The 24677-nt window shown below is 37.0% G+C and overlaps 1 protein-coding gene and 1 long non-coding RNA gene across 6 annotated transcripts in view; one reads left to right on the top strand and one right to left on the bottom strand.

Annotated features, from left to right (window-relative positions):
* LOC140121930 (uncharacterized) overlaps nucleotides 1–23101 on the top strand; it is a 73011-nt gene extending 49910 nt beyond the window's left edge. For both annotated transcript variants that reach the window (XR_011854223.1, XR_011854224.1), the window contains exon 4: nucleotides 22913–23101. This is a non-coding gene — a long non-coding RNA (uncharacterized lncRNA). The remainder of the gene's footprint in view (nucleotides 1–22912) is intronic.
* Nucleotides 1–24677, bottom strand: part of COL12A1 (collagen type XII alpha 1 chain) — a 124320-nt gene that overhangs the window by 51881 nt on the left and 47762 nt on the right. For all 4 annotated transcript variants that reach the window (XR_011854222.1, XM_072142113.1, XM_072142112.1 and 1 more), the window contains 16 exons: nucleotides 24194–24343; nucleotides 23645–23784; nucleotides 22832–22961; nucleotides 19914–20059; nucleotides 19137–19266; nucleotides 17591–17730; nucleotides 16036–16168; nucleotides 14979–15121; nucleotides 14764–14896; nucleotides 14653–14673; nucleotides 13804–13946; nucleotides 7319–7448; nucleotides 6432–6571; nucleotides 5872–6001; nucleotides 4463–4605; nucleotides 4175–4304 (listed from right to left, as the gene is read on the bottom strand). Coding sequence is in view for 3 of the 4 variants with exons in the window: in XM_072142113.1 (XP_071998214.1) it covers nucleotides 4175–4304; nucleotides 4463–4605; nucleotides 5872–6001; nucleotides 6432–6571; nucleotides 7319–7448; nucleotides 13804–13946; nucleotides 14653–14673; nucleotides 14764–14896; nucleotides 14979–15121; nucleotides 16036–16168; nucleotides 17591–17730; nucleotides 19137–19266; nucleotides 19914–20059; nucleotides 22832–22961; nucleotides 23645–23784; nucleotides 24194–24343 (2082 nt within the window). In the remaining variant the exon portion in view is untranslated. The remainder of the gene's footprint in view (nucleotides 1–4174; nucleotides 4305–4462; nucleotides 4606–5871; nucleotides 6002–6431; nucleotides 6572–7318; nucleotides 7449–13803; nucleotides 13947–14652; nucleotides 14674–14763; nucleotides 14897–14978; nucleotides 15122–16035; nucleotides 16169–17590; nucleotides 17731–19136; nucleotides 19267–19913; nucleotides 20060–22831; nucleotides 22962–23644; nucleotides 23785–24193; nucleotides 24344–24677) is intronic.

The following is a 24677-nucleotide window of genomic DNA, read 5'->3' as shown; positions in this document are numbered from 1 at the left end:
GTTGACCAACAGTTGACCAACCTAGCACAAATTTGCTAAAAAATCCACCAGAGCACACATAACAACAGACAACATGCATTAATAAGGATCAAAAATAATCTCTGTAGATATTGATGTACTAATAAATTGCAGAGGTTTTATGCTATGAGGACAGGCTATTATATACATGCATTAGAAGAGTAATTTAATGTGTCATGTACATTGACTCTACATGAACACTAGAAATTGTGTCTCATGGTGAACAATGGTCTACTTCATTCTGATATGTTCTAAAGCAACAAGAGTCGCTTATTTACATTTCAAAACAAACTAAAAAACTGATTTTGGAGTTTTTATATCTTCTGTTCATGTTTAAGATTTGTATATAGGATCACCTCATTGTGTCTGTTTTATTTTAAGCACTAAATCAATAACACGGGGAGAACAAAGCGCTGAGATAGTTTACTAAATACATAGGGAAATGGTTCCATTTGGTAACATTTGCAGCTATCAACAGAATAATGTAACTCAGCCTTCAATTCTATGCTTCATATGTTATTGGTTTGATGTAATATAAGTTAAAATGTTAACTACAAACTATGTGCTTCTAATGTTACTAATAGATACCAACAGGGATGTAATGTTCCTTGGGACAAAGTTAAAATGACATTGAGTGAGGAGGTATTGTATTGTAGTGAGGAGGTAAGAGAATTTTTATACTGTATTTTTTGGACTATAAGGCGCCCCGGATTACAAGGCGCACCATTAATAAATGCCTGCTAAAACATCTAGGTTAATATATAAGGCGCACCGTATTATAAGGCGCACCTTATTATAAGGATGAATAACCAGCAGGTGGCAGACCTGTGCACAGTTCAAGGCAGCTGTTGTCACTAAGTATGGTTCATATATAAGGCGCACTGAACTATAAAGCGCACCTTTTATTTCTGAGAAAATCAAAGGATTTTTTGTGCGCCTTATTGTCCGAAAAATATAGTATAAACTATGGTTATATAAGAAATATAGTTATTAATATGTCAGAAATAGTAGAAATAAGTTATATCAGAAAATAAAAGTACACCATTTAGTCCTATGGTTATATGTATCAGGGAATAATAAATAAAAAATCTGGTCCTTAATAGGTATAAAATTTAGTAAAAAAAAACCTTAGATAAACACCACACAAAAGATTCCACCTTATCTTTATAAGTCCATCCATGAACCAATTCCCAGATTTATGTACATAAAGAATTGCTGTTGTATGTGCAGATGTTTTTCCTCCTCAGGATTATTTAAACATATGCCTGAATACTCAAGAATGTTCCTCTTTTAACCTCTTAACGCTCAGCGTCCGATATATCGGACGCTGAGCGCAGTGACTTAGCGCTCAGCGTCCGATATATCGGACGCTGAGCTGATGCCGGTTCAGCTCAAGATCTGAGCCGAACCGGCATCGGGAAAGACGGGGTGCCGGCTGTGACTAATAGCCGGCACCCCAGTGTAACACCCGCGATCGGAGTTGTCTCCGATCGCGGGTGCTTAACCCGTTAAATGCCGCGGTCAGCGCGACCGCGGCATCTAACATGTATCTGGGGGATCTTTCCCCCACGATCGGCCCCCCCGAACCGTTTTCGGGGTGCGCCGATCGTTGCTATAGTAACTCTGGGGTCCGATCTGGACCCCAGAGTTACCTGCAAGAATTGCCAGTAAGATGGCGTCTGTGACGTCATCTTACTGGCACAGTGCCAGCCTATGCAAGTGTATAGGCTGACACTGATAATACTCTGCAATACATGAGTATTGCAGAATATTATCATGAAGAAGCAATCAGATGATTGCTTCTTCATGTCCCATGGTATAAAAGTGAAAAAGTAAAAAAAAAAGTTATTCAATAAAAAAATAAAGTCATAAATCACTAAAAATGCCCCAAACCCCCAAAACATATAAAGAGACATATAACTCAAAAAAAAGTCTAAATCATAACACAAACCCCACATATATAGTATCACCGCGTCCGTAACAACCCGTAGAATAAAAGTAAATCATTATTGAACCCGCACGATAAACGCCGTAAAAAAAAACTGTTATAAACCCTCCAAAAATTATGATTTTTACCTTTTCAATCCCACAAAAAATGCTATAAAATGTGATAAAAAAACCATATGTACTGCGACATGATACTGGTGCAATGTACAACATGTCCCGCAAAAGACAAGCCATCAACCAGCTCCGTAGCCAAAAAAGTAACAAAGTTATGCCACTTGGAAGACGGCAATACATAAATGATAGATTTTTCCCCACATTAGGGTTTTGTTTGACAAATTTAGTAAAACGTAAGAAAATATATTCATGTTTGGTATCCCCGTAATCGTATCGACCCATAGAATAAAGATAACATGATTATTAGTCTATACGGTGAACACCAAAAAAAAAAGAAGTAAAAAATCCAGTACAGAATTGATGCTTTTCTACTCCTGTCCTCAAAAAACGTTCCTAAATTTTCAACAATAGGTGATACAAACCCCAAAATGGTAACATTGGAAAAAGCATCTCATCCCGCAAAAAAAATGGCATCACATGGCCCCAATAACGAAAAAGCGAAAATTTTATAGCCTTCAAAAGGGGCCAATGAGGAAACTAAAATCCTGGCAGCTGCAGCGCCCTCCTTCCCTTCTGCGCCTCGCTGTGCCCCCATAACACAAGTCACAGCCACATGTGGGGGGTCTTTGTACTCAGGAGAAATTGCAGAACAAATTGTATGGTGGGTTTTCTCTTTTTATCTTTTGGAAATGTGTAAATTTTAGGGCTAAATGAACGTATAAGGGAACAATATGACCATTCTAAATTTCACCTCCATTTTGATTCAATTACTATGAAGATCTCAAGGGGTTAACAATCTTCGTAAAAGCTGTTTCTGATAGCTTGAGGGGTGCAGATTTGAAAATGGGTTGGTTATATAGGGGGTTTTGATGCTAAATATGTAAAATTTCATTCCAAACTGTATTTATCCCCAAAATAGTCAATTCTGAAAATCCGGAAAAGCGATATTCTATTTGCAAGCCGCGTGACATCAAAATAAATTATCCAGACATTTCAGAAATTATGAAAATGTAAAGTAGACAAATGGGAAATGTTATTCAGCAACTTATTTAGGTGGTAAATCGATCTGCCTGAAAACGCAATGATTTTGAATTTCGAAAATGGCAAATTTTTCCAAAAATTTATCATATTTTCTTTTTTTTTGTAAATAAATGCAAAACTTATCTGCCAAAATTTACCACTAAAATGAAGTACAACATGTGGGGAAAAAACAATCTCAGAATCGCTTTGATAAGTAACAGTGTTCAAAAGTTATAACCGTATAAAGAGACGCAAGTCAGAATCCAAAAAATCGGGCTGAGCCTTAAGCTACAAAATGGCTGCGTCCTTAAGGGGTTAAAGAGGTGGTGACACTTGCTGATATTCAAATAATGTAGGACATTTAAATAGCAACACCTAGTTTCTAGCTAAGACATATTTTCTTAATTCCTATAGGAACAGTAAGAATGCACTTTACACGCTGCTTCCAAATTTTGCCAAAGATTTTGATAAATTGATAATAACACAGTGTAATTGTTCAAGTGTGCTGTCACCTTTAAGATATTTTAAGCATTAAGTTATTTTTTCATTATGTCTCGATACATAACATATCTAAAATAACACACTAGAGGAAATTTATCAAGCCCTGGGGCTTTGTGCACAAGCGCTTGATGATCCCCTTGCCCACAGGTCATGCCGTATATACTAAGGGACTCCGGCCGCACCCACCATGTGGCCGGATCGTAGTCCCAGCCCTGCCAGGCATAGAATTGCAAAATAACCTGTGTCAGAAACTGGTGCAGGTGATAGCGTGGTCTGGAGGTGGTGTAAGAGGAGAAACTTACACTAGAAATTGTGACCCTTTTTAAGGCTGATATACTAGTACAAGCCTTGATAAATCACTTTTACCAACTCTTTCTCACATTTTTATAATAAATTTTGCAATAGTCTGAATATGATATATTACAAATGGGAATACATTTTAAAACTTTTTGTATTGGACCCTGCTGTGTTTCTGATCTACAGTATCTTTTATGCAAAATGTCATTATTTCATTATTACTGTATAGTGGACAGTGGACATATACATTGGCATACATTGTAAAAGTAGTACATACATGTTTTTCCCTGTCCATTACTCGGGTCTGCCTCTCCATCAGGGTAAATGGGCACCACATTCACAGAGTAAGCAGTATCTGGATTCAGGCGCTCCAGTAACACATTGTGAGTATTGCCAGGAACCACGACCTACATGTAAAAATGGACATTTATGGTTAAGTTGTAAGGACAGGAAACCATTTTGTATTTAACAAGATTTTAATGCCTCCATTTTGGAACTCAACTTTGGTATGTATTTGGTAATAATAAAAGCAAAGAATTGTCAATTGAATAATTAAGATACTCACATATTCTGAAGCAGTTGTACCAAGAAGTGGAGCATAGTTGACCCTGTATTGTTGAACTTGTCCAGGGGCAGGATCCCATCTAACGTTTAATGTGTTTGTAGTAGGGTTGTATACTTGAAGGTTTTTAGCGGTTCCTCGTGCCACTAAAAAAAAGATAGTAGAAACTTTATAATGGCAATGCACTGATTCATATTAGTCTGGGTCATCATAAAGTTAAAAAGAGGCTGTCCCCGAGTAACGTACAAGATTTTTGTTTGAAAATCAGAAGAGGTATATTTTGTAAGTGTAACTCCAGATTTTTTGTTTGATTTTCATACTTTTGGGTTCTCATGGGAACAAGGATTAACAATAAAGCTTCATTGTGGACACCTTACAGTAATTCAATGCAGCCTGGGTCTAATGTTCAGTAAATTACAATCATCTACAGAACTTCACAGTGGGCAGAGAGGTTGGTCTGTAACTAGGAGTCGTCTGTAAGTCGGGTGTTCTTAAGGTACGTCTTCTACACAAAACAGCCCAATTACAATATAACTTGATTTATGGTAGGAAACCAAATTGTCTAAATGAGAACAAACCAACAGGTGTGATCAAGCAAGCAGTTTTGGTTTGGTCCTAACACTAGTAGTGTCAAATTTACAGCGCTAACCCTATTGATTTTCTAAAACCAGACTGACATAACTTCTGTTTATTTTGGGTCATTTATATTTTGGACTGAAGGTATTACTTCAAGTTCTTGGATCCTGAAGCAAAATATGTAACAGCTTCCAACCTACTGTGTCTTTTCTCTAGTAGGGAGGAAATTTGGGACCTTTTGAGCCTTGGTGCAGTTGCTTCTGGGCTATGAACCTTTTATAGACACAAACTGTTGACCCTGGTTTATGTCATGGGAATACAAATACCTGTATGTTACCTATATTTGCTAATGTTGTTGGGAAACTGGTTGCTAAGATCATGTTGCTTGTTTTTATGTGTTACTCTTTGGGGGTCGTTTATCATAGTTGTTATTTTTTCTTTTTTTCTCTATTTGCACCTTTTTAACCAATTTACGCCTTTTTTGCCCCTGCTGTAAAATATGTTACAAAATTTTGCAGAAATTGAGTTTTGTGTTTGCACTATTTATCTTAGCAGGGCAGATGTACTTGTTCAAATTGCACCTTTTTTGTCAAAAATGACTATGTCAACAAAACCTTGGTGTTTTTTTTATGGAAGAAGGAAAATATAGGAATAAAAATTTAAAAAAATTAAAAATTGAGCACCTGAAAGTAAAAAGACACAAAAACAAATGAATAAGTCTTTCTCTATATGTGTGTCTTACAAATGTGTATTGCAAATTGTAAGTATCTGTTTGAGTGTCTCTGTGAAGGAGTTAATGCAAAAATGTAAAAAAATACTAATAATTAGTGACATACATGTCCTTCCCGTGTCAGACACGCGTCCGCCATCTCCTTCAGCATAAACAGGGACGACAGTTACTGTATAGGGTGTGTCTGACTGAAGTCCCCTGAGTACTGTGTAGATGGTATTTCCAGGAACAGTTGTCTGAAAATTAGGAAACAAATGATATATGAACACATTTAAATAAAGCTTTACAGAATGTATCGGCATGTTTTGCTCTACCATAATGCACTGTACAGAATTAATTCCCTGTTCTTCTTACAGAATGCATGACGTACCAGATAGGAGACATTTATCAGGGCTTCTACGCAAGAAAACCATTGTAGGGGCTCTGAAATAATTGTTATTATAATCTTCTTTACACCAGTGTCTGTACATTACCTTGAACCACTCTAACTTTAACGTTCGCATGGTTTTTACAAAACTGCGCCAGCTAGCAGCCACCCAGTGGCAGTGCAGGAAGGGAAGGACTTCTATCATAAGTTTGATAAAACTCCCCCTATGTTGACACAATATTAAAGAGACATGCATGATAAAAACACAAAAACATGTATAATGAAAAAAGAAAAATTACCACTTCCTCAGAACCTCCTGCAGTTGGCACATAAAAGACTTTATACTGACGCACATTTCCTTCTGCAGCTTCCCATCTTACATTTAAGGTACTTGTAGTTGGGTCATATACTCTCAAATTTTTAACTGTATTCAAAGGCTCTGAAATACAATATTTTGTGTATTTTAGTTTGCTACAAATGTAAAAATTATATTCCCCATACTAGAAGAAAGAAAACAGAGGTATCAAAGTAATGGGGAGTGGAATACAAAGACAAGTTATCAAAATTGGACTGCTTCAATTTGAAATAACTTAGGAGTGATCTAATTATATTGTACAAATATATGAAAAGGCCATACAGGGATCTATCTAATGATGTTTGTACTTAGGCATGAAGCAATGGCCAGGACAACATTACTTTAAGAGAAATGACTGGGGCTACACCATAGTCACACAGTCAGTACACCATGGTACGGTGGCATCTAAAATCTCTCAACTTGATCATTCATAGTGTAAATGCCCCTTTAAATGCCATCTATTTTAAAGGTTTTGCAAAATTTAATGATGAGGTTTTTTTGGGGGACTTTACAGGAGCAGTTATTATTAGTAGACTAGTAGAGGTGCAACACACATAACTACCGCCAGTCAGAAGACAGCAGGTCTCCTCCCTCTGACAGTAATAGAGGGCCATACAATACCTTCTCCGTGCAGGCACTGCTCTCACTGAAGTGGATGAGAGAAGTGCCTGGAACTAGGGGTATATTACAGACGGAGCTCTCTGCTTTTGACTCTATCTATAGCATAGATGACTGGCACGAGAATGCACCCCTTCCATTTACTTATTCTTCATGCATAAATAAAGATAACACCCAATTTTAATCAAATAAATTTGCAATGAGTAAACTTACTTGTTTTTCCTCTTCCAGAAATTCTTCCCCCTTCTCCTTCAGCATACTGAGATGCTACAGTTATAGTGTATGGAGTATCTGGCTGGAGTCTCTGCAGCACAACACTGTTCTGCCTTCCACCGACAGTTGTCTAGGGAGTCAATAAACATAATCCTACAATTAACAAGAGGTTTTTCCAAAGCTTGTCTCACTCTCCCTTTCAAAGACAACATCACTTTCAGAATGACTGGTGAAGGCTCAAGACTTCAACAGGAATTGTATTTATGAATTACATTTACAAAAACCTTTAGGCACAGTGTTAGATGGAGCCAGAGGTGTCAGTGTCTGCAACGTAATCCTAATCCTATAACACTTTCTAGCCTGATCTAAACGTTATCTAATTCATATGTAAATTCTCGGAAGAGGCTATATTATACAGCTGTACGAGCTGTATTCACACCGCTTCAGTAGCCCCTTCAGTACCAGTGGTTGTCACTATATGGTTGTGTTCTCAGCCTCTGGCATGAATAGAGCTTGTGCTGTATATTAGGAGAACATCAACATGGAAGGAGGTGGGCTAGCATAGGTTACTCTGGCTTGGAGTAGTCTTTGCTACCATAGACTGCTGAGACTGCTCCACACCCAGCAGCCTCTGCCAAAAATGTGCATATTAATTAGGTTAAGTTTAGATCAGGTGAGGAAGTGTTATTTTAGGGAAAGATAGTTTAGGGCTTAGAAAATAAGTAGGAACCTACCGTCGGATCTACCTTAATAAGTTCATTCCTGATGATAGGTTTCCTTTAAAGGGGTGGAAAATAACAATGCATTTTTAAGTGTCTATTGACAATTAACTCATCACGAAGTATCTTCCTGCTGGATCCTTAGCTATCAGTTTTACTTTAGGTGGAAAATTTATGAAAAAATAAGCTTAAATCCTCTTCTGTTCTTCAGTTTGAGTGTGATAACTCCATTTTGGCTTAAATGTGAATGTGCCATTAACAATGACCTATTATTTAACTCAATTTGATATATTTAGAACATTATGTAGCCATTTTTGATAACTTTTTTAAAATTTTCATACAAATAAGGCAATACATTTCACTTCAAGCAAACCTGTCCAGTGATTTCTGCAGGCTTATCTAAGTACGGGATATGATTAAGAGTTAAGTGGGGGTTATTTATCATTAGACCAGCTCCTCGGGACAGTTATATGTCTATCTTTGGAGCTTCGCTGCCCGTCAGATATTTTAAAGTGGCTTTGGCCCTTTAATAAATGTTCTTATGGGATTTTTTCTTTGAAAAATTGCAAAATCCATAAAAGGTCAACGCACATACACCTGCAGCGGGTTGGAGTAACTATGTGCAAAAAAGTCATGAATCTGGCTTTGCACGGTATTACACTAGCAGTAGTTCTATGTTTACTCCAGTATAGTGAAGTGGCGGCAATAGTTCTGTGTGACTATTTAGCAATGAAAAGTCACAAAAACATCTATGTGACTTTTTTGTTATTTTTTTACGCTAAAAAACTATTATAAATCTCCCCCAAGGAACAGTGCACTTAGGCAATGGTATTAACCAATGAACCATAATGCATCTATTCCTTTTTGGGAAAAGTAAACTAAATGCATATACAGGCGGTCCCCTACTTAAGGACACCCGACTTACAGACAACCCATAGTTACAGACGGACCCCTCTGCCCCATGTGACCTCTGGTGAAGCTCTCTGGATGCTTTACTATAGTCCCAGACTGCAATGATCAGCTGTAAGATGTCTGTAATGAAGCTTTATTGATAATTCTTGGTCCAATTACACCAAAAATTTTGAAACTCCAATTGTCACTGGGGCAAAAGAAAAAAAATTGTCTAAAAGTTCCATTATAAAATATACAGTTTCGACTTACATACAAATTCAACTTAAGAACAAACCTCCAGACCCTATCTTGTATGTAACCCGGGGACTGCCTGTATAGGTATTTCCTGTCGTGTTATGTTATGATGTCCTCCATCTTATAAAAGACAGCTGCACATCAATCACATAACCAAGACTGGATCCTTCCAGATTTATCAAATAAAACTAGCTGTAAAGAATCTCTTCCAAGTAAGGTGTCTTGTCCTGTTCTCAGCACTGCAGCTGGGAAGTCTTCACAAATAAACCTTTTAACTTTTGCAGAAGCATAGTAACAATGCTGAAGAGCTGCCAATTTTCACTCTAGTGCTGGATAGTTTCAAGCATTTATAGATACAAAATCTGCAGTAAGAATGTGTTTTACTAGCAGCTGGAAACAACTTCAATAGGAAGCTAATTATGGGCCATAAAAACACAACCAGCAGAGATAATATTCTGCCATCTTACATATGGAGATAAATGTGTAAATTAGAAAATATTCAAGGGAAAGTTTTGCAGTTTTTTGCAGTATCGGCCCAAGACATTGAATTATATTGAACACACAGCAGCGGTCAAGTACAGAAATAGCACAGACAATACATTGTTGACACAATACAAGACCAAAAATTTGACCCAAAGAATAGCGGATGGAAGAATAACCAGTGGCAGAAAACATCAGACAATTCCTCAAAATTCTAAATAAAATGTAATTACTCATTTATTAATCAGTAAGTCGTCAACCCTGTTCATTCTGCTGCTTCTCATCTTGTCAGATTCCAGATGCTCAGAAAAATCTTCACTATGTATTGTGGGGGAGAGATTTATTTCTTGTTGGCTCTTTGTCCAGGGTCATGGCTCTTTCATTGTTTACCATAGTTCTTAACTTGTAACATTGCACATTATGTTTCTGAACACTCATGACCCAAAATACCCACGATGCAAAATTTAGTATTAAATTGCTAAATGATCACCATTGCACATTGCTATAAGATCAAAGGGGCATAGTGATTGTAAGATCACTATGTGCAGTTTGCCTAACTATCCTGCAGAATGCACCTGAAGCACGGTCTTCATGAATCTCAGTATAACGAGCATGTGTCACAATTATGTCGGACTTCCGACATAAATGTGGTACATGTTGCAAATCTGCACCTTAACACCCCATTATGTGCACATTATTGTGTTGTGGTGTGCATAGTGCAGCTGCAAAACAACACTAGTGGAAACCATCCATAAAAACATGTGCATAGAGGTTGCACAAGTATTCATGTGCAGTCTACGAAAGAATAATGGCGTAGACTGCTTAGTAAATGGGGGTCATTTTCTTACCAGTCTGACATCCACCTTGCTGACGCTCAACATTCTGGATATTTTGAGCTGTACTGCAGGCATCGAATTCTACCATTACCTGCTCCAGGATTCTGGCACATGCTATAGTAAATTCGGGGGGCTAGAACATTCCTGCATCTTGCCCCCACCCCATGACACCTACTTGTCCTAGGGTGACTAGAGCTCACTGCAGCAAGCAATTTTTGTGCTTACGCAGTGCGCTGAGAAATGAACACTGGTAAGCACAGGTAAGATAAAGGATTCTAAAGGATTAAAAAAATTTAAGTAATAACCAAAAGCAGATTTGTATTGAACATTAAATGCGCTTTTGAAACCACCTGTCACTGAATCACTGAAAAATGCCCTTTGTGATGACAGGTTCCCTATAACATTATTATATTGGATACAAGTGGCATCCCCTCAGGTAAGGATAAAAAGCAGAATTATTTTTGGCAATGCTGATCACGACCTTTTGCAAAAAAAAAAATTTAAACAATAATAACTTGTGGTGCAAATTAAAAATCTAACTTTTTAAAACTTATCCATAAAATGTAACATCCTGCTGTGTGGTTATTAAGGACATGTTACTAAAATGGTCTGGTTTAAAAGGTTCCTTGAGGCAAACTATTGTAAATTGTTTTTACTGACATATCCAATGCTGTGTCATATCTTTTCCATTAACTTTATGAGAGCAAAACACCTAAAACTGCTCTAGGCTGTCACAATAAGTCAAATAATTTATTAGGCCTACATTCCACTATTTATGGCAACATTTTCTTTGAACTCTTGTATGTTGATGCTATTTGTATCTGACTAGCAGGTATGCTATAGGAAAAACACTCATTCATACAGTATGCAAGGAAAACAACTAACCCAGTTCTGGTTTCCATATAGATGCTCAAAATTCCCCAACCCTCTCTTATTACCTACATCATAATAATAATAATAATAATAATTCCATTATTTATATAGCGCACACAGATTACGCAGCGCCTTCACATAAGGACTAATACACCATTTAGCTGTCACCAGGGACCTCATTTTCACTAGACAGGATGCAGAAGCCCATCACACCTGCATTGCACATATGCCTTTCTGCTTTCTCTAAGCATTTGCATTACAATTTAATTGTGTCAAATGTTAAGTTGTGCTTATTATTTTGTCAATAACAATGGAACAATTTAAGCTTGCCAATATGAACCACTACAATTAGTGAGATTACTTGGGATTACTAGTGAATTACTTACTAGCTGTATCAACTGGTGTTGCCCAGGATAGTAAATAACTGCTCTTAGCTACAACAAAATAAAATGGGTTGACAAAATTATTTTATATGTATCTATAGACTGTCACAGACTGTCTCTTTCAGTGACTGTCTTTCACTGGCAGTCTCTTTCAGGGACAGTCTGTCACTGGCAGTTTCTTTCAGGGACAGTCTGTCACCGGCAGTCTTTTTCAGGGACTGTCTGTTACCGGCAGTCGCATTTCAGTGACTGTCTGTCGCTGGCAGTCTCTTTTCAGTCACTATCTGTTGTTGACAATCTATTTCAGTGACTTTCTGTCCCCGGTAGTCTCTTTCAGTGACTATCTGCCAGCAGTCTCCTTTTACTGTCTGTCGCCGGCAGTCTCATCACCAACAATCTCTTTCAGTGACTGTCTATCGCTGGTACTCTGTATCGCTGTCCGTTGTATATGGTGAGTAATGAGTGGATTATGAGATAGATCAAGAGGCTCAGGACCTGCCTAGCGTAAAAATACAGGGCATCCCCAGTCCAAGTGGTGGAGAGGGAAAATTTGCAGCAATTACCAGCTCTGTGCTCTGATATCAGTGGTGCATCAGCCATGAGGCGAGTTGTCTCAGGCAGCACCACCCACAGGGAGATGGGGGGCAGCTTTAGAAACACAGTTATCTGCAGGACCTGCCACTTAACAATAGTATCTCTTCAAAACTGATGTCAGCACCGATGTGAGACACTGCATGGAAAACCCACTTACTAAAAAAAATAACCACTGGATTGGCAGAAAAAGCGCCATTCTATAGCTCGCTCAGGCAGCAGAGAGTTTAGGTTCACCCCTGACTGGTATTCAGGGGTATAAGCCATAATAAATCTCTCCCATTGTGTCCTGCTTTATCTTTCTCTTTCAAAAATCAAAAGAAAATTTGTTTATAAGATTTTTTTTCTTACTAAAAGATGGTTATGCTGGAAGCTATAATTATATGGCATAAAAATGTAGCTTTCTGCTCCCTGAATAAACATAACTGCTAATATGGGAAAAAGCCAGAGTTGCCTGCTGAGCTCACAGGATTTCAGTAACGTGCCTTTGATTTATTTTTGAAATAATACATTTTAACGTCATCCTTCCAGCAGATGCGTTTTATAGAACAGCTGGAAATTCTTTGAAGTTCGCATGTATACCATTAACTGATAAAAATTACTTTTTTTTCTAAATTATTTAGCTTTTTCTGCAGTTCCCTAAATAGCCTGCTTAATCAGGACTTGGGGGTTAAAAAAAATAACTTAATATTAACCATAGATATTCCATCCTTGATGCTCTACCACATAAGAATAAAATTGACATTGACTTTCGACATTTAGCTTAAGAATTCCACATGGAAGGGATTTCCTCTTGAATTATGTCATGCCCTCCTTGACTGATGCGTATTGGAGTGTGGATGTGACCTTCACCATACTTATAGAAATACCAGCTTTTACTGCCAATGGAACTGAATCTATAGCAAATGAAAACAAACCAGTCTTCTTGTTCATCTAAACACTGCAATGAAACATAGGAGGACTGCCAGCAAAATAAGTAAGCTAAGAAACTTTTAAAAGGGTCTTATAAAATGTAGAAAAAAATGCTGTATAGTTAAACATAAAATGTAAAAGCCTTACTAGACTCTTGTGCAGTCCTACAAAATGCCTATTTCCACTGACACTTTACAGCTTGCAAATTGGAAATCCAAATGTGTGTCTTAAATGGGTCTACTGACCATATTTAGCACATTATATAGAATTCTTATATGATTGCCATATAGTGAAGTGAATGTAAAATATGGAGATAGTCAAGTATAGTAAAGTCTAAAATGTGGACAGTATGTTGTAGAATAATGTTAATTATGCAAAACCAGTTTCCTTATTGAAGCCATGCCAAACCATGAGGTCGATGAATCATGCCTTGTATGCCAGTGTTTTGGCACACAAGGAATGGAAAAATTGCAATGCCTGGCACATGCAATGGAATTTGTGACTTTTTGCCTCTTGAAAAATGGATGGGGTAGGTAACAACTTACGGTTTGTTCAATGCCATCTCCCACAGCAGGCTGGTATATTATTCTGTATCGCTGCACTTTGCCAGTGGCTGGGTCCCATCTCACAGTCAAGCTATTAGAAGTTGCATTATACACTTGCAAATTACGAGGACCATTTCTTGGAGCTAGTACAGAAAAAGTGAGATATTGAGTCATTTCTTTATAAGAATACATTATGTTAATATGCTAATATTTCATATTTTCAGCACACGGGGATCAAAATTTCTCTGCTTAGAAAGTCTCCGCCCACACTCACATTTTACACTGGCCCCCACTGAGTAATAGGAGCTAAAACAGCAATAAAACTCGGTAAAAAAAAAAGGGGTTAAAAAGTATCTTTATTGTGTAAACATTAATGGGGGTTGAAATTTGAGAATTTTCTTTCATGGGCATATGTGCCAAAAGAAAATCCGGATATATTTTGTTTTTGGCCTATGAAAACTTGTTTTGTGTCTCTCTCAAAGCTCTAATATTTAAAATAATGTAAGTAATTCAAAGGATATAGTAGTAGAAAGATGTATTTCTGCTCATTACATTACAATAAATATGTCCCTAGCGCAGAAATAAAAACTCAGATTGGATTTATATATTTCGGTTCTCTGCTAGAAACAAAGATAAAAATAATGGCAGTGCAGGATGCATCGTATGACGGCCTGAAGAACACTATTAACTACAATGAGGTCGGCTGAATTTTCGGGGTGGTGTCTGTCATTTTACTGTAGCACAGACTCCATGTAACCTCGAGCACAGATGTGAACCTAAACTGTACAAGAACATATGCAGGGAATGGTAACAGACTTTAGTAGACAGCCAATAAAAGTATTTACTCACTTGGAGTTGTTGTCATTGGCACTAAGAAAAGGGAAAGAGGAAAACACAATTAGTATGGAATGACCTGATAGAGGGATTAAAGAGTGTTAAAAAAAAGTGGCAAGGCTTTACATGTTCTCTCAACTCCTATAAGATCTTCACTTTCTGATTCATCAGGGTAGATGGCTGTCACTGAGACTTCATATGGTGTATCATAATCAAGATCTTCAAATACCAAAGTGTTCTTATCTCCTTCAAGTATTGTCTGTAATCACATAATTATATGTTTAAGACTGACAGATATAGGTGAACACTCATTCAAGATCCTTTTAAGATTGAATGCTTACCTCTTTCTTTCTATCTGGCTGTCCAACAGGCGCCCAGCTTATTCTGTACAATGCCACATCAGGAGCACCATGGTCCCAGGTGCCTCTAAAACTATCCATAGTTATTTCTGAAAATCTGAGGTTGACTGGTGCTGGCACTGGAGCTGTTCATGGTAACACATACAGTTCATCAGTTATCCGAGAAGTCGCTTTTTATATGAATTATCTTTGTCTCAAATACATAATATAAGGGCATGCTCATACTACAATTAGGCTATAATTAATCAAGAGAAGATAATTGGGCTGATGTACAAACACCTTGTGTGCCAGCTTTACTAATCTTTCTGCTAGCACTAGATGAACTTGTAATACTAAGATGTGCCATCTTCCTAATAGCTCTGAGGCATCCTGCGCTTCACAAATGTAATACATTTCCTCAGTGTAAGTTATAGTAAAGCCTGTAGTTAATGAGTGAGTTTGTTGTGATAAACCAGATCCGTACGATTGCAAAATTTAATGGACTAAACCTCAACCTAAACCTTAAACTGAAATGCTCAGTTCAGTAATTCTTGAATTGGTCTGGTGAACCCTCCACGAACACAGATGGTGGCAGAAAATAAACTTTTAAGAGAGATGTAAATAAATTGTATAGGAGGCAGAGAGTCTAGTACTGAAGTCAAGCTCTCCCCATTCAGATTACTCCCTGTGCAGTGATATCATCACTGGGCTATGGAGGAAACACAATCTGAAAGTTGACAGGATCCCTTTAAATCTTTTACACATAGATATCCCTACCACTTTCATTCCCGATCTACCACTTTTGGAATGCCATACACATCAAAATGTAGAAGTGTACAAGTGATACACAAGTTTCACAAGTGATACAAGCTTTTCCATAGTAGAAAGGAGAACACTGTGAATTACCAAAAATGTATATATATATATATATATATATATATATATATATATATATATATATATATATACAATTATCTATGTTTTTACAGTTTTGGAAAGCTGCACTGAATAAAATATCTGTATTACTGTACCCATTCCAGTAAATGACAGTTCTACACACCTGTGGTTCCTTTTGTAAAACGTGGCATAGATGACAGACCATCTTGCATAACTGCAGTAACACTGACATCGTATTCAGTTTGGGAGAAAAGGTCAGTTAAAGGAGTAGTAGTTCTTGATCCATCTACTTCAACCTAAAACATGAAAATGATAACGAATTATGAAAACCAAGGCAAAAGAAAATGGGCCCTTCAAAAGTATAATTGTAAGAAGCTCTGATTGTACAAAAAGAACTGTAAACCTGCATTGTTGCAAATCAAACAATCATTAAATGCACATGAAACTATAAAGAAAATAAACTGAAATACAACTGAAACCCTATTGTGTATAATTTAAGTGCCTCTATTAACAGTCCAATGTCATAGAGATTATTCATATGTAGTTGGAAGGATATTTATCCTGGGTATATTGTTAAATATTTATCGTTTAACTGATATTTATCAGTAAAAATCTGCAAAAATTTATCAATGGTTTTATAGAGGTTTTGTAAAAACTTGTATGCATTGTATGGTAAAAGGGGTGTAGTGTAACAGAAAAGAGGGTGATTAAAGTTGCACCAGAATATTGGGGCAGATTTACTTACCCGGTCCATTCGCGATCCAGCGGCGCGTTCTCTGCGGTGGATTCGGGTCTTCCGGCGATACACTAAGGCAGTCCCTCCGACGTCCACCAGGTGGCGCTGCTGCGCTGAAGTCCGCTGAGTTCGCGATCCATTGCTGGGTGCAGGTATGTGCATGTCCACTTTTTTTTTTAAATGCGGCCGTTTTTCCGAATCCGCCGGGTTTTCGTTCGGCCACACACCCCGATTTCCACTGCGTGCATGCCGACGCCGATGCACCACAATCTGATCGCGTGCGTCAAAAACCCGGGGCAATTCAGGGAAAATCGGTGCAAAACGGAAAAATTCGGGTAACCCGCCGTGAAAACGTGATTCAGGCCCTTAGTAAATGACCCTCATTGTGTTAAGGCACAACGGGGTTCATTTATCTTATCTCTGTTTGCCTTGGCTAGTTTTTGCCTGTCGTTTTTTCTGTCTGCTTCTTTGGTAATTTATCTCTTGTGTTACATTATTTTTTTTTTTCATCTGTTTTTAGGACATTTGTTACAAATGTTGCAAAAATGTCGCACAAATGTCTCAAGTCACTTCTTTCCATTTTCTAAGTCTTACTTAAGTATGGGTTGGTCTTGGACCAAAAAATGTGATAATTTGAAATGATAAATGTCATTTCAACATTTAGCAAAATGATAGACTTACTGACGAAAAACAAATGTCCGGCGGACATTTCAAAATGTCCCCAAAAAGGTGCAAAAACTGCAGTGTGCTGAAAAATGTCTCAAAAAAGACAGAAAAAAACAGGAAGAAAAATAAAAATAAATGACCCCCAATATTTTGCACATTATTCTGTTAGCAAACTTAGCAAACAAATAGGAAGTATAAATCTATAATAGGCAGATTTACCATTCAGAATTAGATCCTTTGATAAATTTGGTAGTGCAACACTTTGCTCTAGCATATAATTTCTAGACGCTATTAAAGTTGCCCTTGTACACATTACCTCTTTGAAATCTTCCTCTTCCTCGGTTTTATATCTCACTATATATTTTCTGACATTTCCAGGGACGGGATCCCAGAAGACATTCATTGAGCTATGAGTGATATCTCGAAGTCTTACATTTCCTGGACCTTGAATAGGAACTGTGAAAAATGTAATGTTAATATTTCAGTAAATGAATAGAGTAGCAAAACACTAGCTGCTATTTACTCAATTACATTTGATATTATTGTAGTGATTGTTTGGTATTATAGAGGAATTATAGGAGTCCTCCTCACCACTTAACTATGCTCAAATCTACATTAGTAGGTCAGTCAGGAGCCACTATTGCAGGATTTAGTTGGCAAAATTACAGACATTGCTCATGAACTGTTACTGACATCTTATATCATCCGAACTTTTAACACACTATAAGGTCAAGTTGTAACCGCAGACATCATTAGATCTTGCTGATAATACTTAGCGGCATGAATACTATAACAAATTGTATGGATTTTGATTCAGCAAAGTTTTTAAATCATTTTTCGATATAGGTAAACAGCCTGGGCCCAGGTACACTATATATCCACTCAATATATAAACACATTTTATACCCTAGTGTGAAAAAAGGTTAGGTGAGGACATATCATACTTTTTCAGTGATGTCAATATAACAATATTGTCAGGTATAGATGGTTTTAAATAGTTTTGTGCATTGGATGTGTACAGTTTTTATCCATGAAATTTAGTTTTGTAATCACTTAGAAATGTTTCAATTTAACTATCAGTTTTACTAATGCCTGTGCAGAATATTAGCCGCAAGTTAGTACTTGAGAGGTTGATTATAAGAATATTGGCCAGAATGGGGCTCTGAATGAGCAATAGAAACATAGCAATGGTGTTCACGCATGGCAATGTGCCACTCATAAGGGAGTACATTAAGAACGTGAACCAAAGAATCCTGAACATGAATGAAGCACTGGTGGGAAAGGTGCACTCCCAACTAAACGACTAACCTGCAGCAGTTCTGCAATAAATACACTAATCCATAAAACATCTGAACAATATATAGAGCTTCTCTTAAACATGCAATAGTTTCAATTGTGAAAGGTATAAGGACAAATTTAACCACTACCAGCTGGTGTTACAATTGTAGTGAAACAGAAGGAGCTGAATCTGAAATGTTTTTTTCAAACATTTCTAATGTTACTAAACAACATGATACAACCTCTTTTGATCCTATACTTGAATTTTAAAGGTACTTGGGGTAAATCCTGTTACACCATTTACGGATACCATGCAGAAGAGCCTAGTACAGGATCTAAATTAATTGAAGAAAGCTGCAAATTTGTAAAAAAAAAAGATAATGTGACCCCTCCTCTCTTGTTCGACCACTGTTTCACCACTAATGACCCATGTCAGCATGGAGTAATTCTTCTTGTATGCCTTAAGATACCAATTCTTTTGGACCTACTGTTTTGGTCACTCTGTGAATTCTAAAAGCGCTGTATTACTTGATCAACAAAAAAGGCCTTTATTAAGTTGAGAAAATAATATTGGAAAGCCTTACGTGTCACTTCCTGAGCTGTGAGTGGGTCACTGGTAAGATCATCAACAAGTGCATAAAGGGTTACTGTATACTCAGTGTTTGGTTGTAAATCCTCCAATCGCACATCAGTGACTGTTGGGCCAACACGCTTCTGTAATTGTTAAGATAAATACACTCAGATGAAATAAATAGGATAATACACTATAATGTTCCAACACAAATTTGCCTTTTATATATAAAGAGAAAGAAATTCATGTTCCCATACACAGAGAAAGGTTGTCCCAAGTCATACAATTCAGCAGGATCATTTAAGAATTTTTTGGGGTAATGGGGCCTCTCTAATATTACCTAATAGATTAAGCAGGGGCAAAGAAAGGGGAAGGGAGAATTATAGGTGTAGAATCTCAACATACTTTTGCATCCACTCTTTTATCCCCTTTTACCCCCTGACAACAGAGGGAGTCTGGCAAGTATGCAGGCACATCTATGTCGGCTCAGATGATGAGCAGTGTGAACATTATGGTACAGAATAGTGGGTAAAAAAATAACCATGTGTAACTACAGAAGGTGTGTGGTAACATTGAGAGTACATCTAAGCGTGTCTGAAAAACTGTGTACTCTGCCATGAGTTTCAGCCAAGCCAATAAATTGTTCTTTGGAATCTGAATTTTACTCATGGCAGATTAAGTACTGGCAAAATAGAAAAACCTCATGAAAGAAGACTTTCTTAAGTACATTATCATATGCCACAAATGCTGACATTTTATTTGGATTGGCTGGTGGAGTCACATTCCTCACCTCTACTTCTGTAGTAGGAACAGTAGCATTGACAGCATCATATAACAACTGATATCCAGTAGCTCCTGGAGCAGCTTCCCATCTGACTCTCATTGTTGTTGTTCCAACGTCATAAATGTTGAGATTTCTAATGTTAGGGATGGGCACTGTAATAATAAGTGGACACATGTTATTATACATGTATTACCTTTTAAAATAATACTGAAAATATGTAATAGCAATGTTGGTCACAATGGATTTGATATTTGGTATGCAGCTAAAAGGATCCAACGATGATAGGAAGTCCAGTTGTATGGTAACAGAAAAATGTCTCATTATGTGAAAAACTATTAAAAAAAACATTTTACTTTGTGATATAATGGAATGACGTATCTTATATCTAATAGTAAATGGATTAACAAGATTAAAGAGGTTATCCATGGAATAAAAAAGACTAGTGTTATTAACTAACTTGCTGTCCTATTTCTGGTTTCTTCAGGATGAAATTTCAGCTGATCTCAGAATCCAGGAAGCAGTAACATTAAACTGACTTGTGATGACACTCTGACTTTGGTCTACCCAGAATCAGAGCATCATTACATCATGTGATCGAGGGCTGGAATCATAATGCCAAATGTTTGGTTACTGTGACTGAGAGGGCTGGGTTTCCTAATTTCAGCAGCATGAATCCAGGCTTTGCTCACATTATGCAATGTTCTAACTCTGGGGACAAGGAGGACAACGTAGGACTTTTGGATCATCAATTCATCATTAGTATAAAGTCACTGCTACCTGGTCCCTCAGAAGAGCTGAAAGGAAGGAGGAAGCAAGTTAATAATGTTAGTTAGTCAGTATTACCCAGCAGAGAATAGATTGCTGAGTTATTATATTCCCTTAAAATTCCCTTTCAATGTACCTAGTGTACTTCCGGTTCTTCTATAATTTGCATTATGATTAACATATATCAAGTATCTTCTTTACACTGGGCATCTTATTGTAATTTTTTTGTAAGAATCCTATGCACCATAGTAATGCACACTGCATTAAATTGTCTTCAAATGTCTTCAGAGCATTAATCATAGTGGGAGGAATCTCAGGCTTTAATTTCAAGATACATAACAAGGCAAATCTACACTTTATATGCACTGTCCATCATCTTTTTTTCTTATGGTATACTGTGCATTTTACTGCTCCTCTTAGAAAGAGTTTCCTTTATCTAAATTGTATTTGAATGCCTCCTATTAAGTTACTTCAATTTATCAAAAAAAGCCAGATTAGAGATTATAAGAGAAAATATGCAATGCACACAATACTTCTAGTTGCTCTGCATTCAAGAGTCTTAAAGAAAATATACTATCAAAATCAAGCATGATAAACCAGAAGCACTTATCAGAGCACCTCTATGCTGCAGATTCATAGGCTGTTACATTCTGAAGGAGCATTTCCCCTTCCAACAGTGTGCTCACTGCTGCTGAGATTACAGGAAGTGCACTGGTAGGGGGAGACTGAGACGTGCTACTGGAGGGTAAGAGCAGTTTGTAAAACCAGAACACAGAGGGTTTCTGTAACACCAGAGCCTTTCAGGCTCATTACCATAATTTTAAAAGTTGATTTTAGAAGGGAGGAGGGCATGGATAACAAATATGAGAAGAAGATTACCCCAGTCACTGTGCCTATATCTATGAATAGGTGCCCTAGTTTATTGTGATTGAGTGAGATTTCCTTTAAATGGTGTCTATCAGAAGTTTTGACCATAGAAAGCTGCAGACAGTGTTGGCTAATCTTTAGAGACATCAATTCAGTAAATTGGCTGTTCAGCTGCCAATCTGGCAATATGTCCAAATCACGTGGCAGAATCTGAATGCCAAACCTCATCTTTGCAATGACATAAACTCTACAGCAGATTGTCATTTTTATTCATCTTTGAATATATCTATGATAATTATTAGGTCTCCTTACATATCAGTAAAGATTGTCTCCTATTTACTATATATTTTATAATATATATTATACTAGATTTGCAGATTCACTCTAAATTTACTTTAGAGTTGACTGTCTTCTTTTGGTTTGGTTCTTCTGCAATCACTGTAATGGAATTTGACATGTTATAGTTGTCAGGTCAATGGTACAGGTCATTCCCGTGCACTGAATGTGGTTTTAATTTATAGGAAACAGATGTTGTGCCATTTTTTGCTGTATGAATTTTGAATCACTTTCCACATTAGTAAATCAGGACCATGTGTAGTAAAGTAATTAGTAGGTAACTAATACAGTTATGGAGTAAAAGTAACAGATTTATATTTGGGTCATAAAATTTCTCCACACTCTGTTTATAGCCAGAATTTTATAAAACATTTTTGGACGGCTGGGACTATATCCTACTATATGAGTGTGAGTAATGAATATTAACAACAATGAAACAAATGTTGGTAGAATAAATAAAATCTGTATTTTATTTCACTTAATTTCTGTCATCACCATTACCTACTTCTAAACTGCTATTCTACAAAAAATGTCTTACCCTCAAGTGGTACTACTGAACTGAACTTATAGGTTCATTTCAGAGGAATCCAAACATTACATCAGACCTCAAACCATAGAAACAATGATTTATTGGCACTGTCTCAGTTAGACTAAACAGCTTTTAAAAGTAAAAGATGTATCCCAGTGGCTTACACTAGAATATAAATCTGGCACATTGTTAGACTGTGTAGCCAAAGCGATTACCTCCAATTTATAGGCTTATGTTCTGTAAAAATGAACAATATTTTAGCCTCCATAGCCCCACCACCTTATTTCCAATGAACAATACCCCCTTGTAAGACACAACTCGTGCATATTACATCTACATCATGATGTGTAGCCAATTTATCCTACTATATCTGAATAATATCTTAATTTTAGTATAAATGTTGTCTTAAGAAAATATGGAAACTTACAGGTAGTCTCCTGTCCAACCAATGGTTCGCTGCTTTCTCCTTCCACCACTGAATATACTTTAACTTCATATTCTGTTTCAGGCTTGAGATCAACCAGCACTGTGGATCTGTCATTTCTGCTAACAATAACCTATAGAAAGACAACACCAGAGTTAAAGACAGACACGCAGGAGGAGTAATATCATGAAGTATGATCAATATGAAACAACGACAGAAACCTAATGTGTATGACCACCATAAAAATGTATTTGAGGAAATAAAATAAAACATTCCTGGCTAACTAACTTCACTGTGTGGTTCAAATGTCATCTGTGTCTGAGTTATTACTGAGTTAATTGGAGAAATATGCTCTATATGCTCCGAGTCAGATCATTGTATGCACATAATGGGAGAGCTTAGCTGATGGCGTTACAAAGTGCCTTTATTTTACAGTGTTCTAAGTAACTACCCAACATTATTTAGTAATGGGAAAACTTCAGGTTACAACCTGGCAAGGACTGTACAGTCATACGTTCAATTCTGCTGACTTCATGAGATAATACGAGGAATTAGGAATGTAAATGGTTGTGCTGGAAGTCTGTGATATAGTTGTTATTCACAGCAATAAATCATACATCTACATCAGCTTGTGCTGGCACCAAGTTACTGGATGGGTGTTACTAATAAAAGTAAATTTGCTCATTATAGCTTTTATAGGCTTTATACTATGACAATAAATGTGGTATTTTGATCCTGTATGGCAAAAATCATGTGCCTGCTAAAACCAAAAAGGTTACTCTGAAAAAAGTAGCATCTTTGATCTGAGAACTTTACCTCTTGGGGTCGGCCTCCAGCTACAGGATAGTACTCCACTCGAAATCTATCTACACTGTGAGATGGTGGATTCCATGTTACTCTGAAAGAACGAGTGGTGGGCTCTGAGGTCACTAGGTTTGATGGGGGGTCCACGGTATCTGTAACAGAGAAAAATTTACATATACACACGTTATATAGAACAATGTGCTTGGTTTCATTAAGATTTTGCTATAAATTACATTCTAAGCATTGTGGAAAAAGGGAGTGCCTATGAACATACATAGCCTCAGGCTATTAGGAAAATAATTGAGTCTGAGATACTGTTAAAAGAAGAAAGTTACTGCTGGCAAGGACAATATTGGGTGTGTGCGATCAAAAGCAATTAACCATATTTCTGCTGTGTGTGCATGAGGTATATAAGAGGGGAAAGCCTCTTAGGTTCACACCGGTGTGTTTAATACATATATCAACAATAGCTGTAGGCAGTCTTTAATAATATTCCTGTGCCAAAGCTATTTAACAAATATTCTGTATAAAGTACCCAATGTAACCGTCAATGTAACTCACCTCCTCCACCCTTAACACTGTTACACAAATTTGTTGTGACAGGATCGACAATGTTGGTTAGCTGGCTGAAATCATTGACGTTAAAGACATATATCTCATCAGGATCGGTTGCTATTTCTTTCAGTTCATTTTCATCTGCATTTTTAATACCTATGAAGTTGAAAATAGAACATTAATAACATCGTAAAGATCCCATAAACCCGTTACATGACTTATCATGTCTCTATGTTCACCCATCCATTTATGTTTTACTGATTAAAAAGTATAATTCATAGATCATAATACCACAAAGGGTTACCAGCATTGTGGACGCTCTATATATTCTCCCGCTATATTTTAACTTAGAGTATTGTCAAGGAATATTAAAATACCTCTGCTATTGAATATATTTTGGCAGTTGCTATCACTCTTATTCTAGCCTTGTTATTTCTAAATGTTCTTTAGTTCCAGTGTTGTAGCTCAAAGTATTCAAAATGACTTGAAT

Source organism: Engystomops pustulosus, chromosome 3 (genome assembly GCF_040894005.1).
Source record: "Engystomops pustulosus chromosome 3, aEngPut4.maternal, whole genome shotgun sequence".
Classification (NCBI taxonomy): Eukaryota; Metazoa; Chordata; class Amphibia; order Anura; family Leptodactylidae; genus Engystomops; species Engystomops pustulosus.
Note: the sequence above shows the minus strand (reverse complement) of the source record. Positions and strands in the feature narration are given on the sequence as shown.